Source organism: Nerophis lumbriciformis, linkage group LG02, assembly GCF_033978685.3.
Source record: "Nerophis lumbriciformis linkage group LG02, RoL_Nlum_v2.1, whole genome shotgun sequence".
Lineage (NCBI taxonomy): Eukaryota > Metazoa > Chordata > Actinopteri > Syngnathiformes > Syngnathidae > Nerophis > Nerophis lumbriciformis.
Window position 1 is genome coordinate 64130852 of NC_084549.2, and position 16649 is coordinate 64147500.

Sequence of the window (16649 nt, forward strand, 5' to 3'; positions counted from 1 at the left end):
AATGTATCCAATATTTGTTGTCTCCAGAGACCCCATCTTCTTCTTCCCTGCTCGCCAGTTAGCTGTAACACGTTAGCATTACCTCTGGCCGTCATGTCCCATCAGGTGACTTCAGGCATGGTCATCAGCACGTTCCTGTCGGCGCCCATCATGTACGTGTCGGCCTGGCTCCTGGCGATCCCCCTCATGGACCCTGCCCCCCTGGTGGCAGAGCTCCAAAACGTCAGCTTCAACATCAGCATCGTCTGCCTGGTTGCGCTGGTGCGTTCTCTCAACTTCTTGGATGACTGTCGCCAAGATGAATGTTGACTTTATTTTCCACGTCTTGTGGCAGGTGTGGACCATCGTGGTGATGCTCCTCAGCAGGAAGTTTAACCGTCTTCCTCACCTGTTTGCCTTAAATCTCTTCTTGGCTCAGGTTGGACTTCCACTTCCGTGATGCCTTGTGATCTATTCATGCCCATTAATTGTCTTTCTGCACCCTAGTTCCTGGTATGTGTCAGCATGATCCTGTGGAACTTCCTGGTCAGACAAGAAGATAATCTCATCGGCAAAATTCTGGCCTTTTCGCTGCTCTACAGCTCTCTTTACAGCACGTACATTTGGACAGGCACGTGTGCATGTCCGCTCCACATTTATTTGCAGGAAATAATCTGCTTGCTCCTGATTGCATCTCCTCTCCTTCCCTTTTTTTGTAGGTCTAATCCCGCTCTGCTTGGCTCTGACCAGCAGAGATGATCTGCTGAGGCTGCGTCCGGCAGTTTTCATGGTTTTTGGCTGGGGGTGAGTTCATGAGGTTTGTTGCAAATGCAAACCGGAAATTTGACATGGAATGGCAATTTATCAATATAGCAAACGTGTCCAAAGTGCAGCCCCTGGGGACCTTTTCGACTTGCAGCTCATTTTTTTATTGGCCCTTAGCATATTGTAAAAATAAATTATACATATATTGTAAACTATATATATACATATTATACACATAGTGTAAATACATATTATATATATATATATATATATATATATATATATATATATATATATATATATATATATATATATATATATATATATATATATATCTCCATCCATCCATTTTCTTCCGCTTATCCGAGGTGGGGTCGCGGGGGCAGCAGCCTAAGTAGAGAAGCCCAGACTTCTCTCTCCCCAGCCACTTCGTCCAGCTCCTCCCCCGAGGCGTTCCCAGGCCAGCCGGGAGACATGGGTCCTGGGTCTTCCCCGTGGCCTCCACATATATACATATATTGTAAAAATAAACTATACATATTATAGATGTATACATGTAAAAATGTATTACACAAATTATACAAAAAATTTTTAATAAATTATAGACCTGCACATTGTACAATATATAAATTGTATACACAATGTAACAATAATGTATACATTTACACATATTATAAAACAAATGTATGCATATATTGCAAAATTTATATCGATTTGCAGCTCGTTTTTTTGTTGGCCTCTCAGCATATTGTAAAAATAAATTATATATATATTGTAAATATATATATATACATATTATACACATAGTGTAAATACATATATTATATATATATATATATATATATATATATATATATATATATATATATATATATATATATATATATATATATATTGTAAAATTAATTATACCTATTACACACATATTATAGATGTATACATGTACATATACATTATAAAAATTATACACATATTTTAAAATAAATTATACATATGCACATTGTACAATATATACATTTTATACACAATGTTAAAATTATTTATACATATACAAATATTGTAAAAAATAAATTATACATATACACATATTGTAAAAAATAAATTATACATATATTGTAAAATATACATACATATTAGACACATAGTGTAAATACATATTTTATTTACATACATATATTGTAAAATAAATCATACAAATGCACGCATTGTAGATATACATATACATGTTAACATTATAAAATGATACACATATTTTAAAATATAGATATGCATATTGTACAATATATAAATGTTATACACAATGTAACAATAATTTATGCACACACTCATATTGTAAAAATAAATTATACATATTATGCACACATTGTGGATATACATGTAAAAATATAAAAATTATACACATATTTTGAAATAATTTATACATATTATACACATTGTAAAAATATAAACGTTATACACAATGTAAAAATAATTAATACATACAAACATATTGTAAAAATGATTAATACATACAAACACATTGTAAAAATACATTATACATATATTGTAAAATATATATACATATTAGACACATGTGTAAATACATAAATAATATATATATATATATATTGTAAAAATAAATGATACATATTATACACACATTGTAGCTACATCCATATACACATATTGTTAAAATAAATTATAAATGTACATATCCATCCATCTATCCATCCATCCATCCATTTTCTACCGCTTGTCCCTATCATAAAAAATACATATACACATATTATAAACATATATAATTTATGTTATGAAAATACATTATACATAGTAGACACATTGTAAAAAAATATAATATAATATTTATAATTATTTATAAATATGTAGTGTTTTTATTGATTACATAAGATATAAGTTGTTGTTATTGTTCTCATGTAAATAATATTCTTGTGCGTAGGGTTCCCTTGGTCATGGTGGGAGGTCTTTTGCTCTCTGGCCAAAGGACCGACAGCATTGACTCTGCCTTCTTCTATGGCAAAGCTCAGGTTCGTTTTAACATATCACCACTTTAAACTCTCCACTTAATTCATTTTCCGTTTAAAACCCTCCTTTAAATCTGCCATGAACACCCCCACCCCAAAACAAGCCGATGAACAAATATCATATTCTGCGTCCTAAGATCATCAGCACAGCCGTGGTGCTCGCAGTCAGCCTGGTGCTCGGTGCCATCTCTCTGATGGGCCTCAGCCAGGGGGACCGAGAGCAGAGAGGCTACCAGGTCCTGAACAGGATGGCTGTCCCTGCTGCAAATAATGAGGATCTGAGGACCCCTGGTGGTGTAGGAGACACACAACAGCAGCAGCTGGCAGAAACTTCACCTGCCTGCAGCATTAACTCTGGTATCAACTACACTGTATTTTTGATTTATGATAATGTTTTGAATATATATTATTGATTTGTGTTCTGTTTGTGTGTATTAGACATCCACACGCCTCCTTTCCAGTCGGTGCCTGACATGATCGCCAGCACACAAAGGAACAATGGCAACAACATTGGTATGACATAGAGCTGGCAATAAGGCCGAAAACTGTATCACGATATTAGTGTTTGATATAGCTCAAAACATTTTTATTTGAAATATAACCTTCCTCTGATTATAACCTGTCAGCTATCAAGCCAGAAATGTCAACACAAGCTTGGAAAATGTCAACACAAGCATGGAAAACACTCAAACAATGTCAACAAAATAGTAAAATCACATTGAACACTAATAAGCTCTTGAAATTAAAGAATATGTAAGAAATACTTAATTAAGTGTTACAAAATAGTGCAAAGTGTGAAAATGTAAACATAGAGAAACCTGAGAAGAACTATTTTCTGCAGGTTTAGTGCCAGGAAGTTTCAGCTGTGCTCTAAAGGGTGAGCGCAGCTAAGGTGGTGTGGTATTAGCGATGTTGGCGGGGACGAGTGCCTTGCATCATTTACTCACCACATTGGTCTGACTAAGGTCCCTTTGAAAAAAACCAAAAAAAAAACCTGCCATATTGTCATTTCCTGTTTTATCCACAATTTCCCCATTTTGACTTTCTCTTCTCACTCCATGCAAAGATTCAAGCGCCACACAACCAAACATGACAGTTGATACTTTCACTTGATTGGCTGTTAGCGTGTCACTCCCACTGATCAGTGATCACTTTCTGCGTTGCTAGGTTACCAGAGTGAGTGCCTTTGTTCATGCAACCAACCTTGCTTCGCTACTTCCGCGTTCAATCGTTTATACGAACGCATTATTTATCTATGTTGTTTTATTCTATTGTGACGTATAAATAATATTTTATACGTCATTAACTGATAAGTGTGTTTTTATAAATACCGTATTTTTCGGACTGTAAATTGCAGTTTTTTTCATAGTTTGGCCGACTTATACTCAGGAGCGACTTATGTGTGAAATTATTAACACATTACCGTAAAATCTCAAATAATAATATTTAGCTCATTCACGTAAGAGACTAGACGTATAAGATTTCGTCAAATCAAATCAAATCAAATCAACTTTATTTATAAAGCACATTTAAAATTTACCACAGAGGTAGCCAAAGTGCTGTACAATGGGCAAGTTAAAAGATAATACGAGTACCGAGCAAACACAACCCAAACAGAACACGATAAAAAATAAATAAATAAAATAGAATAAATAAAAACATAAAAACAGTTTCACAGCAGGAGTATTATGGGGCGTCATTGCAGGATGGATATCACTCAGTGTTAAAAGCCATGGAATAAAAGTATGTTTTTAAGAGAGATTTAAAAACAGGAAGAGAGGAGGCTTGTCTAACACGCAGAGGTAGGTCGTTCCAGAGCTTGGGAGCAGCAACGGCGAAAGCTCTGTCACCTCTAAGCTTCAGCCGGATTTAGCGATTAGGAATGACAGATTGTTTTATAGCATGTTCTATATGTTATAGTTATTTGAATGACTCTTACCATAATATGTTGCGTTAACATACCAGGCACGTTCTCAGTTGGTTATTTATGCCTCATATAACGTACACTTATTCAGCCTGTTGTTCACTATTCTTTGTTTGTTTTAAATTGCCTTTCAAATGTCTATTCTTAGTGTTGGATTTTATCAAATACATTTCCCCCAAAAATGCGACTTATAGGTTTTTTTCCTTCTTTATTATGCATTTTTCGGCAGGTGCGACTTATACTCCGGTGCGGCTTATACTCCGAAAAATACGGTAGATATTCCATTACCTTTGTAAATTTGATGTTATTTTCCACCCCAGACCACCCGGGGGCGCTGTGCGACAGGCAGCAGCAGAGTTCCTCCTCTTCAGAGCATCCTCTAAACCCGGCTGCAGCCGAGCGTGGAGGCGCTGACGACGACAAGCAAACAGTCAGACACGTGCTGCTCTGTCTCCTGCTCATCGTCAGCTTGCTCGCAGTGAGAATTCACGTCTATCTTTTTTTTTTACCACCTTACGGATTTGTTTTGTTCAAACGTCATCTGGCGTGTTTGTGTGGAGAACCTCTCCAGCTGCCTGTGGTGGTTGTTCAACAAGGATCCAGGACGGCTCTACTTGGAGTTGCAGTTCTTTTGTGCTGTGGCGAACTACGGACAGGTAGCACATTTTTTTTCAATTGTTTTTAATGCGATAAATACTAATAAATATGTATCGTTACGCTCTTGAACAAAGGGCTTCCTGTCTTTCGGGATCTTCGGCCTGGATCATCACCTCATCATCCTGCCCTTCAAGAAGAGGTGAGAGCTGTCGTGTTGACCATAGCGAGGAGTCACGTGACCACAGAGGGGCGTGTCCGCAGGTTGCAGGGCTTGTGGCGAGGTCGCGCCGCAGATGAGCTGAGTCCTGCGCGAGGAGCCGAGGACGTCAGGCTCACCTGCACGCAGTTTGTGCGCTACCACAAGGAGCAGTGTGTGCACGATATATTTCACACACGCAGGTATGTTCAATATTCATTTATTCATGTAAGATTCTACACCAAAAAAACATCTACCGTATTTTTTGGATTATAAATCGCTTCTGAGTATAAATCGCACCGGCCGAAAATGCATAATAAAGAAGGAAAAAAACATACGTAAGTCGCATTTTTGGGGGAAATTTATTTGATAAAAACCCAACACCAAGAATAGACATTTGAAAGGCAATTTAAAATAAATAAAGAATAGTGAACAACAGGCTGAATAAGTGTACGTTATATGAGGCATAAATAACCAACTGAGAACGTGCCTGGTATGTTAACGTAACATATTATGGTAAGAGTCATTCAAATAACTAACATATAGAACATGCTATACGTTTACCAAACAATCTGTCACTCCTAATCGCTAAATACCATGAAATCTTCTGCCTCGGTGTTGCTTCTAAACAACTCTGACAACTCCAAAGGTAGAAAAGGTATTTTACGGTAATATGTTAATAATTTCACACATAAATCGCTCCAGAACTATGAAAAAAACTGCGATTTATAATCCGAAAAATACGGTATTTATTAGTATTCCTCCGCAAAACTTTGGCGCCCTCCACAGCCCACAGTTTTCATCCAATTGGAACTATTTGAGTATCAAAACCTGGAATTGTGAGCTCCCCCCAAACAAACAGAAATCAGAGATTACCCAGAATTCCCAGTTTATGGGTCATTTTTCCAGTTGAAAAGGAATGGGCCATTTTTTGAACTTGCTCAATCGATTTGAACCATTCCCTCATTCACACACTTCACTCACTTACCTTGGAACATCAAACTACCATTTTCCAAGTTAAAAAATAATAATTCTAGATTTGCCAAAATTGCCAGTTTTCTGGGTCATTTTCCCAGTTGAAAATGAATGGGCCATTTTTTGAACTTGCACAATTTCCACATTTCTCAACCGATTTGAACCGTTCCACCATCTGCACACTCATCTCACCCTGGACAATCAATTAACCAATTTCCAAGTTCAAAAAAATTCCAGGAATTCCCGGTGTTCCAAAGCCCTATTTTCACCTCTTCCTGGAAAGTTTTCAAAGTCCACATTTTTAAACTGTTTTTGACTATTCCACCTTTAAAACATTCTTCTTAATTGGGACAACAAAAGTTTTTCGCGTTTTTTTGTGTAAAATTTTCCGGTTTTCCCGAAATACCAAAATACCAATTAAAATTGAAACTGTGACACCCTCCTATTCATATCATCTAGCATAAGTGTTGTATTACCTCTATTTCCAAAATTTCACGTTTTTCCCGAAATTCCCAAATTTCTAGGAAATTCCCATTCAAATGTTCTACAATGCCCAAAATTTTTGCGCCATTTTTACCCGATTCTGACTTTTCAACCAACCACCCACACTGCTCTTCCTTTTTTACCTTCTTTTACCTTTTTATTTAACATATTTTACCTTTTATTTACCTTATATTTATCTTCTTTCAGCTTCTATTTATTTAATATTTATTTTCTTTTGGCTTCTGTTTACTTTCAATTTATTATCTTTTGGCTTCTATTTACCCTTTTCACCTTCTTTTATATATTTTTTTATAACTTTTATTTATCTTCTATTCATCTTCTTTTGGCTTGTATTGACCTTAATTTTAACCTTTGTTTACCTTTTTATTTAACTTATTTTATCTTTTATTTACCTTATATTTATCTTCTTTCAGCTTCTATTTATTTGCGATTTTTTTTCTTTTGGCTTCTATTTACCTTTTTTTTGTACCTTATTTTACCATTCTATTTACCTTATTTTATCTTTTATTTAACCTTGATTTACCCTTAACCTTATTTTACCATTTTTTACCTTTTATTTAACTTGTTTAATTTTATTTAAACTTTTAATTACCTTCTAAATTACCTAATTTTACCCTTTGATTTACCTTCTTTTATCTTTTATTTATCTTCTATTCATCTTCTTTTGGCTTCTAATGACCTTTTTTAACCTTTGTTTACCTTTTTATTTAACTTATTTGACCTTTTATTTACCTTTATATTTATCTTCTTTCAGCTTCTATTTACTTTCGATTTTTTTTCTTTTGACTTCTATTTACCTTCTTTTTTTTTACCTTCTTTTACCGTTCTATTTGTCTTCTATTATTTACCCTTAACCTTCTTTTACCATTTCTTTACCTTTTATTTCCCTTGTTTGATTTTATTTTGACTTTTATTTACCTTCTAAATGACCTAATTTTACTCTTTTATTTACCTTCTATTTAACTATTTTACCTTCTTTACCTTTCTTTTTTCACCTTCTGTTTACTCTTTATTATTATACTGGTTTTACCTTTGTTTACCTCCCATTTACCTTTTTTTTTTTTTTTACCTTTTATTGACCTTTTAGCCTTTAGCCTTTTCTTTCGTTTACGTTCTATTTAACATATTTTACCATTTTGTATGCAGTCTAGCTTTTATCCATATTTTTAGTTACACTCATTAAACGATTAATCGATGCAACAGAATATAAATAATTGTTCACATGTCTCTGATGGGCACATCAATCAGTCTGAGGAGTAAAAGTTGGCCCTTTTTATCGAAACTGTTACCCAGCATCACCTCTGTGTGTGGCTAACGTATCCACGCCTTCTAGAAGTGTACGTACAACAGCGATGATGTTGCCGTATGGCAGCACTCATTTCCACACCAACGTTGGTCTTGATGCATCTGAACTTTGTCGTGAAAAAGGGCGTACGGCAGGTTTTTCTGCGTAAGCAAGCTTGTTACATGAGGCCCTAGGAGTTTGGCTGTCGTTCTGTTTGAGCCCAAAACAAAGCACAGATTTTGTTTTGTCGCCTGCTTGACTGTGGCTGCTTCCTGCATTAAAAACAAGCAAAATTCTTCAGTTATTTATTCACACTGACACTATGAAATGTCCAATAATGGACAACGATTGCATCTTCTTGCTCCTTTGTAATACTTTCTTGCTTTTACTTATTATTTTATAAAGCCAGACTAATCTGGATGTTTCAGAGCAGTGGTTCTCAAACTTTTTTTTACCAAGTACCACCATAATGACCGAGATTATCAGTAGCGTAGTAGGCCTAAGTATTGATTAAAAACAAGGCAGAGGTTTTATTTGAACAGTCTATTTCATATGTTACACACAGTTCGAACAGTAACACTGTGTTTGAATATAGGAAAAATAAACACTGTAGTTTAATCAAGAGATTCTTTGGTGTACTACTAGATGGAGCCCACAGTACCACAGTTTGAGAATCACTGTTTTAGAGTCTTGGGCGCTTTTCTTTTCTTTCTCACAAACAATTCTTTGCACTCTTCTTGCTTTCTTTTTCTTTCCTCCCTGGGTTCTGTTTTGGCTCCACCTCCTCTCTCGCTCCCCGTAGTGGCTCAGGAGAGAGTGTGAGCGCTCCAACAGGTGAATCCTTGCTCTGATAATAATGACAGGTGCCGGAGCGACGCCCCGCAGCAGCAGACGCCGGACCTCCAGGCGGACCGGCGCCAGCATGAGCCCGCCCCAGACCCACCTCACCAGCACCCCCACATCCGAAGCACGTTCCTCGGCTGCGACCTGGTCGACTGGCTGATCGGCCGCGGACTGTGTGCGGGGCGAGCCCAGGCCCGGCGCTACGTAACACGTCTCCAGCAGGGGGGGGTGTTGCGCGACGTGACGGGCGAGCACAGCTTCAGGGAGGAGTGCACGCTCCTCTACCACTTCGCACATGAGGACGAGACCAGCTGATGAAGACCCGAGCAGCCACCACCAGGCCACAACACTAAGTGCCTTACGGTGCCGTTTTTCCATCCGCCACTAGGGGAGCTCTTGTTCTTCAAAGTGCAGGCAAGTCCCCTCTTAAAAAAACATTTATTTTTGCACAGCATGTGAAGGTTCTGTCGCTTTCCACATCGCTTGGTGGTTGCTGCTTTTGGCTCCACCTTCCTCAACTGACATGTTTTGTTTCTCTTTACTTTTATTATTTCAATGCACTGAAAGGTCCACAATATGTCTTTTACAGCAGGGGTGTCCAAAACTACGGCCCGCGAGGCGTCATAAGTTTAATAATAAAAATAAGAAATCTTACCCGCTATGAGATTGCATTCAATTTAATTGTCTGACAAAGCCGATGTAGTCATTTTGTTGCCAACCAGTGGACAACATGAAGAATTTAGGTCAATGACTTTTAATAATGCTCTTACTTATATGACCTAATGCAAACAACCTTTCCTAGTCATGGTGGGGAAAAAAAATAAACCAAAGAAATCCAACCGACACAAAATGTCAACAGACATGGTCTCACATAACACAACCTGTTCACTGTATTTTGTGGACATAAAAAACGTTCATGCACTGTAAGAAATTCAAAATGACAGCCAATCAAATCTATTACAAAGCATAATGGAAAAAATGCAAATCCATGTTTGGCGCATTTTAGCTGCTTGATATTTCTGATTGGTTACAAAACTTTAAGGAGGTTGTCACGGAAGTAAACAAGGTAGGAGTTGAACTTTCACATACTGTTAATATCCAATTATATTGATTATTAGTTATTTATCCATTATATTAATATATCCATCCATCCATCCATCTTCTTCCGCTTATCCGAGGTCGGGTCGCGGGGGCAGCAGCCTAAGCAGGGAAGCCCAGACTTCCCTCTCCCCAGCCACTTCGTCCAGCTCTTCCTGTGGGACCCCGAGGCGTTCCCAGGCTCGCCGGGAGACATAGTCTTCCCAACGTGTCCTGGGTCTTCCCCGCGGCCTCCTACCGGTCGGACGTGCCCTAAACATCTCCCTAGGGAGGCGTTCGGGTATATTAATATAATATAAGTAAAAAAGTTTGGACACCCCTGTTTTACAGAGATACAATGGGTACGGAAAGTATTCACACCCCTTACATTTTTCACTCTTTGTTTTATTGCAGCTATTTGCTAAATTCAAAAAAGTTAATTTCATTTCTCATTAATGTACACTCAGCACCACATCTTGACAGAAAAAAACAGAAATCTAGAAATTTTAGCAAATGTATTAAAAAAAACAAAAAAACAACAACTTTGGAGCGCCTCTCTTGTTGCATCAGGTTGGATTGGATTCTTTTTATCCACTTTAAAAAAAATTATTTTTTTTTTTAATACATTTGCAACAATTCTACATTTCTGTTTTTTTTGTTAAGATGGGGTGCGGAGTGTATATAAATGAGAATTAAAATTAACTGTTTTGATTTTAGCAAATGGTTACAATGAAACAAACAGTCGAAAATGTAAAGAGGTGTAAATACCCACTGTAATAATGATATACATTGAACAATATGTTCATTATTGTGCTTGTAGTTTACACTCCTTATACTTACAGTGGTCCTCATACAGGGTTTCTACAGGTCATTAAAAAGCATTAAAAAAGGATTTTGCAAAAATTAAGGCCTTAAATGGCACGAAAAAGCATTTAATACAATGTCCAAAAAATCATATATTTGCAATTAGCAACAAAATAGACAACAAATCAAACCACCAAACCCAGTTTTTCCTCTTGGGGGAAAAAATCTGCACTTTGAGATGTTCGATATTTTTGAAATGCAATTAATGCTAACAAATATTGAGAGTCCATTCTATCTGATGTTTGGTTATAGGATAGAAAGATAGAAGAAAGTAAAAAAGGTAAAACAGTTAAACAAAAAGTAAAAGAAGTTAAAATAAAAATAAAAGAAGGTAAATAAATGTATAAAGAAGCCAAAAAAAGATAAATAGAAGGTATATAAAAGGTGAAACAAGTTTAAATAAAAGTTAAGATGATAAACAAAGGTAAAAGAGTAAATCAAAGATTAAAAAATGCAAAATAAGGTAAATAAAAGTTTTTTAGAATTCAAAATAAGGTAAATAAGATTTAAAGGAAAGTAAAAAAAAGATACAAGAAGGTAAAAGGGTAAATTGAAGATTAAAAAGATAAAATAAGGTAAATAAAAGGTAAATAGAAGGTAAAATAAGTTAAATAGGAGTTAAAGGAAAGTTAAAAAAAATCAGAATTTAAAAAAGGTAAAAGAAGGTAACAAATATATAAAACATGTAGTATAAAGAAGCCAAAAGAAGATAAATAAAAGTTAAATAGAACTTAGAAGAAAATAAATAGAAGGTAAATAAAAGGTATGTCGAGGGTAAAAGATGGTTTTACTTACAATAGTACAAAATATTACAGTAATGAGAAATATGGTTATTGCATTTGAAAGTGTTACTTGCATTATATGTTATGATACATTCCGTGCTTAATTTGGCCACAGTTAGTGTCAACTTTTCAACTATTCACCATTATTATTGTCAAATGTTTACAATTTTGTCCAGACAGACAATTGTATGCTTTTGAATCGATACAATAACGATCTGCAGTCGGACATGGGCACTAAAATTGGTTTTAAGTTGCATTAAAAAGCATTACATTAGATTTGCTGTAATCTGCAGAAACCCTGTAATATTTTGGTGACCATATTTATTAGAAACCACTACAAAGTACAGTAATGAAGTAAACTTACTGTGAAATGAATACTTGTCTGACATTACTATCTTTGCTTGTGTTTTCCTGATCAAAGTACACTGCCATTCAATTCTGCTGTAACTGAGGATAAATAGTTTACCTGAAGGACATAGTTACATTTATTCTGAAATATTATACTGAGATGTTTGACTATCATCACGTTAGGGAAGCATTGGTTGCGCGCATGACTTGAAATTATGCAAACTGCTAATCTCGCAAGTAAATGCGTCCCCTAGGAACTCTGCTACATAAATAGATTTGTGAGAGTCATATGTTTTCGATCCTTATGTATGACAATAACTCTTATGTTTTTCGTTTTTCTATGCATTCTAACTTGTAAATAAACAGTAACAAAAGTCAGCCAACATATAGTGCGTACTATAGTGCCTGTAAAGCGCTCTATAACACATCCAAAAACGTCCATCAAGGTTTTATTTACATGCTGTAAGTATGTATGTAACATTCATAATAACATGTATAATTTACATAATTTGCTCTTTTTAAACATAGGGGCATTTTAATTTCAAAGACGCATCACAATGTTTGCTTTCTCCTTCAACAACAACAACAACAACACTACTAATCATGGCAGACGTCATGAGAGGCAACAAAGACTACTTTGGGACAAATGATGATCCATAATTCTATATTTTTGAGCCTGAAAATACAGAGGATGAACTACAGGTTTTAAAAACATGAACATAATAAAACAATCACTTACTGTACAATGTCTGCTCTCACTCAGATGCCGACTGTTGGGATGTTTATATCTTCCTGTTTAGATTTTAAAATTAATTCTAATTCCCACTTAGGTAAAAAAAAAAGTGACACAAACGTGCATCTTTTCGTTTCTTTCTCGCCATTTCTTGGTATAAGTTCGATGTCAAAGTCGACCAAATTCTCGGTTTATGGCCACAATATTTTATACCTAAGTGAGAAGCATATGTATAATCTATAACTTTCACCTACTCAGAGGCGATGCAGCAGCTCATCGGCTCAATATGTCAATATAGCTGCATATGCTAGTTACCTCTCTGTGATCACTGCGCCGCTAAAAGTAGTTCCTCTGCTTTAGAGCTTATAATAATAATAATAATAATAATAATAATACTTGGTTAATATTCAGGTCACAAGATGTAAATGGAGTATTGTTGGTGGTTTTTGGAATTTTTATACAGAGCTTTATAGATTTCTCATTTTAGCTGAATTGTTAGCCACCTCGTGCTTGCCGTATTTTACAAATTAGAATGCATAAAAAAAAGAAAGACGTGTTTTTGTCTTACATAAGTGCATTTCTCCTTTAAAGTCCTGCTATCTAACGATTCATTTTTAAAATCAGATCAATCACACTTTTGAATTTGAATTAATCACAGGTTATTACTGGCTTGCATAATTGAAAGTAACTTAAAATAAATACCCTAATATTTAGACGCAAATGCAAATTTATTGCAAATCAAAAAAAAAAAAAGTGTATCTTGAATGCACGTCATTTTCTCAAAACCTGCTAACAATTTTATCCAAACTTCTGTCTATTTTTTTGTTTTGCATGATTAATCTGCATTTATACATGATGAATGCAATAACTTAATGTGATTAATCGCGTGAGTTGACGCATTAAATTAAAAAAAGACCCTAATATTTGGACACAAATGCAAATTTATTGAAAATTTAAAAAAAAAGTGTATCTTGAATGCACTTCATTTATTTTCTCAAAACCTGCTAACAATTTTATCCAAACTTTCGTCTGTTTTTTTTGTTTTGCGTGATTAATCTGCATTTATGCTGGATTTATTGGACACTTTTGGAACCCAACACGAAAGCAGCTAGTTTGCACATTATTTTGTCTCCCACAACATCCATGAAAATGACTCATGGGAAATTATGCAAATTAGTTGACATCTAGCCTCCCGCTCGCAAAATATCCCCTGTTTTGCGTGAGGAGTGTTTCTGACTTTCAGGTTCTTATGATTACTGGGTGCCTCCGCCAATGTGAAGGTGTGTGTCGGTGCGTGCATGACGTGTAAGAGAGAATAAAAACATTTTAAGAAGAGCTTTATTGCGCCTTTTCCTCTCAAACAAGAATCAACATTAGCTTTGACGTTACATCATGCCCAACAATTAGTCACGTTTGTTGTCAGCTGATGACAGCGATTGAGCAAAGTTTAGCCACTAATGTAAACTATCAAAGAATGTATATTCTAAAGTAACAAAAACATGAGGGCTAATTGTTAAGTCGCTTCCCCGGGAGTGCTTTGGGCATGTGCATGTGTACGAGACGGCGACGAGTGACAGCCATAAATACGGAGTGAAATTACTGCCAAAACTCCACAAACACCCACACATTTTTTTACTCACGCCCAATGTATCGCAAGTAAAACAAAAAAATGTTTTCAATTAAAAAACGATTAAAAAGCAAAAAACAATTTGTTTTTTTTAATTGAATAAATTTGTTTTTATTTGTGAATCAATTTTTACTCACAGAAAGTATATATTTTTTTAATTGAACAAAATTGTTTTATACTTATGATTTTTTTTTTACTGAACAAAATTGTTTTTTTTACTTGCAAATCAATTTTTGGGATTGAAGAAAATTGTTCCAATACTTGCAAATCGTTTTTTTTAATTGAAGAAAATTGTTCGTATACTTGCGAATAATTTTTTAATTGCAGAAAATATATTTTTACTTGCCGAAAATTGTTTTTCTTTTTACTTGTAAATCGTTTCTTTACTTTCTGAAGACTTTTTATACCTGCGATTAGTTTTTTAATATAATTTTTTATTTTATTTAAACAAATGTTTTTTTATTCGCTAATCGTTTTTTAATTGTAAAAAATAGTTTTTATACTTGTGAATAATTTAATTTATTTAATTGAAGAAAATTTTTTTTTTTACTTGCAGAAAAATACGGTTTTTTTATGTGCCAATTGTTTTTTTACTTGAAGAAAAAAATATTTTCTTCAATTAAATAAATTAAATTATTCACAAGTATAAAAACTATTTTTTACAATTAATTTATTGAAGAAAAATGTTTTTTTAACCTGCAAATCATATTTTCACTTGCAGAAAAATGTTTTTATAATTGTGAATCGTTTTTTAATTGAAGAAAATTGCTTTTATACTTGTGAATTGTTTTTTTTTGTAATTGAAGAAAATGTTTTTTACTAGCAAATCATATTTTTACTTGCAGAAAATAGTTTATTTGTGAAATGTTTTTTATTTGAAGAAAATAGTTTTTTTTACTTGCAGAAAAGGTTTTTTGTACTTGCGAATTGTTTTTGTATTAAAGAAAATTGTTGTTATACAGGCAGCACGGTGGAGGGGGGGTTAGTGCGTCTGCCTCACAATACGAAGGTTCTGAGTTGTCTTGGGTTCAATCCCGGGCTCGGGATCTTTCTGTGTGGAGTTTGCATGTTCTCCCCGTGACTGCGTGGGTTCCCTCCGGGTACTCCGGCTTCCTCCCACCTCCAAAGACATGCACCTGGGGATAGGTTGATTGGCAACACTAAAATTGGCCCGAGTGTGTGAATGTTGTCTGTCTATCTGTGTTGGCCCTGCGATGAGGTGGTGACTTGTCCAGGGTGTACCCCGCCTTCCGCCCGATTGTAGCTGAGATAGGCTCCAGCGCCCCCCGCGACCCCAAAGGGAATAAGCGGTAGAAAATGGATGGATGTTGTTATACAGTATTTGCAAATCGTTTTTTTTAAATGAAGAGAATTGTTTAGTTTTTTTTTTACTTGTGAATCGGGCATGAATAAAACATTTTTGTGTGTTTGTAGAGTTTTGGCAGTAATTTCACCCCAGACTAATTCTTCGTGCCGTCGTGCAATTTTTTATTAAACATAATTAGTAATTGAGAAAAATATAGACAGGGACTATATTAAAAAAATATACGTTCTGTTAAACCACCAATAATAGCATAAACTAGCCAGTGGTGTTCTTGTTATATATTTTTTGGTTTAAAAAAATGTAACTTTGCAAAACAGACCCTTCAAAAAGGCAAAAACAAACAAGAAAAAAATAAAAACAGCGGCAAAAAAAAATCTATATTCATCGCAGCTTTGTTAAACATAGATTATAACATTTGGTCAAAGAAGAAGAGAACAGTCTCTCATCCTCAGACACACACTGACTATAAGTCACTATGGCAACTTTTGACAAAGTGCAGTTCAAAGATGAACTCCTTTAAGACGTTTTGAAGGGAAGAAAGAAACCAATCAGAAAAGTCAAATAATATATGCATGTAAACACGTCTCTGTAGTTCATAATCAGCCTTTGCTCATATTTTCTAGACGTCAACGTGCCAGAGACTCACTTTATTAGGTACGCCTGCACAATCTAATACGATCCAGTACAGAGAATAATCTGCCTTTACAAAGATACTGTTTATCCTAACAATACGTTTATTTTTCTGCTTGCCCTTACACACACTGAAAGATGGTTGACCCTCTACAAACTACATTATTATCACTTT

At 35.1% G+C, this 16649-nt stretch overlaps 1 protein-coding gene across 4 annotated transcripts in view; it reads left to right on the top strand.

The window, feature by feature from the left end:
• gpr155b (G protein-coupled receptor 155b) overlaps positions 1 to 9750 on the top strand; it is a 29498-nt gene extending 19748 nt beyond the window's left edge. For 3 of the 4 annotated variants that reach the window (XM_061966448.2, XM_061966439.1, XM_061966457.1), the window contains 12 exons: positions 106 to 261; positions 335 to 418; positions 487 to 610; positions 699 to 783; positions 2681 to 2768; positions 2903 to 3122; positions 3204 to 3278; positions 5010 to 5167; positions 5250 to 5345; positions 5421 to 5485; positions 5548 to 5685; positions 9110 to 9750. In XM_061966448.2, the coding sequence (XP_061822432.1) occupies positions 106 to 261; positions 335 to 418; positions 487 to 610; positions 699 to 783; positions 2681 to 2768; positions 2903 to 3122; positions 3204 to 3278; positions 5010 to 5167; positions 5250 to 5345; positions 5421 to 5485; positions 5548 to 5685; positions 9110 to 9404 (1584 nt within the window). In that variant the 3' untranslated portion in view covers positions 9405 to 9750. Of the gene's footprint in view, positions 1 to 105; positions 262 to 334; positions 419 to 486; positions 611 to 698; positions 784 to 2680; positions 2769 to 2902; positions 3123 to 3203; positions 3279 to 5009; positions 5168 to 5249; positions 5346 to 5420; positions 5486 to 5547; positions 5686 to 9048 lie in introns of all 4 variants that reach the window. The other variant, XM_061966465.1, reaches the window with a different exon arrangement.
• Positions 9751 to 16649: the final 6899 nt, after the last annotated feature.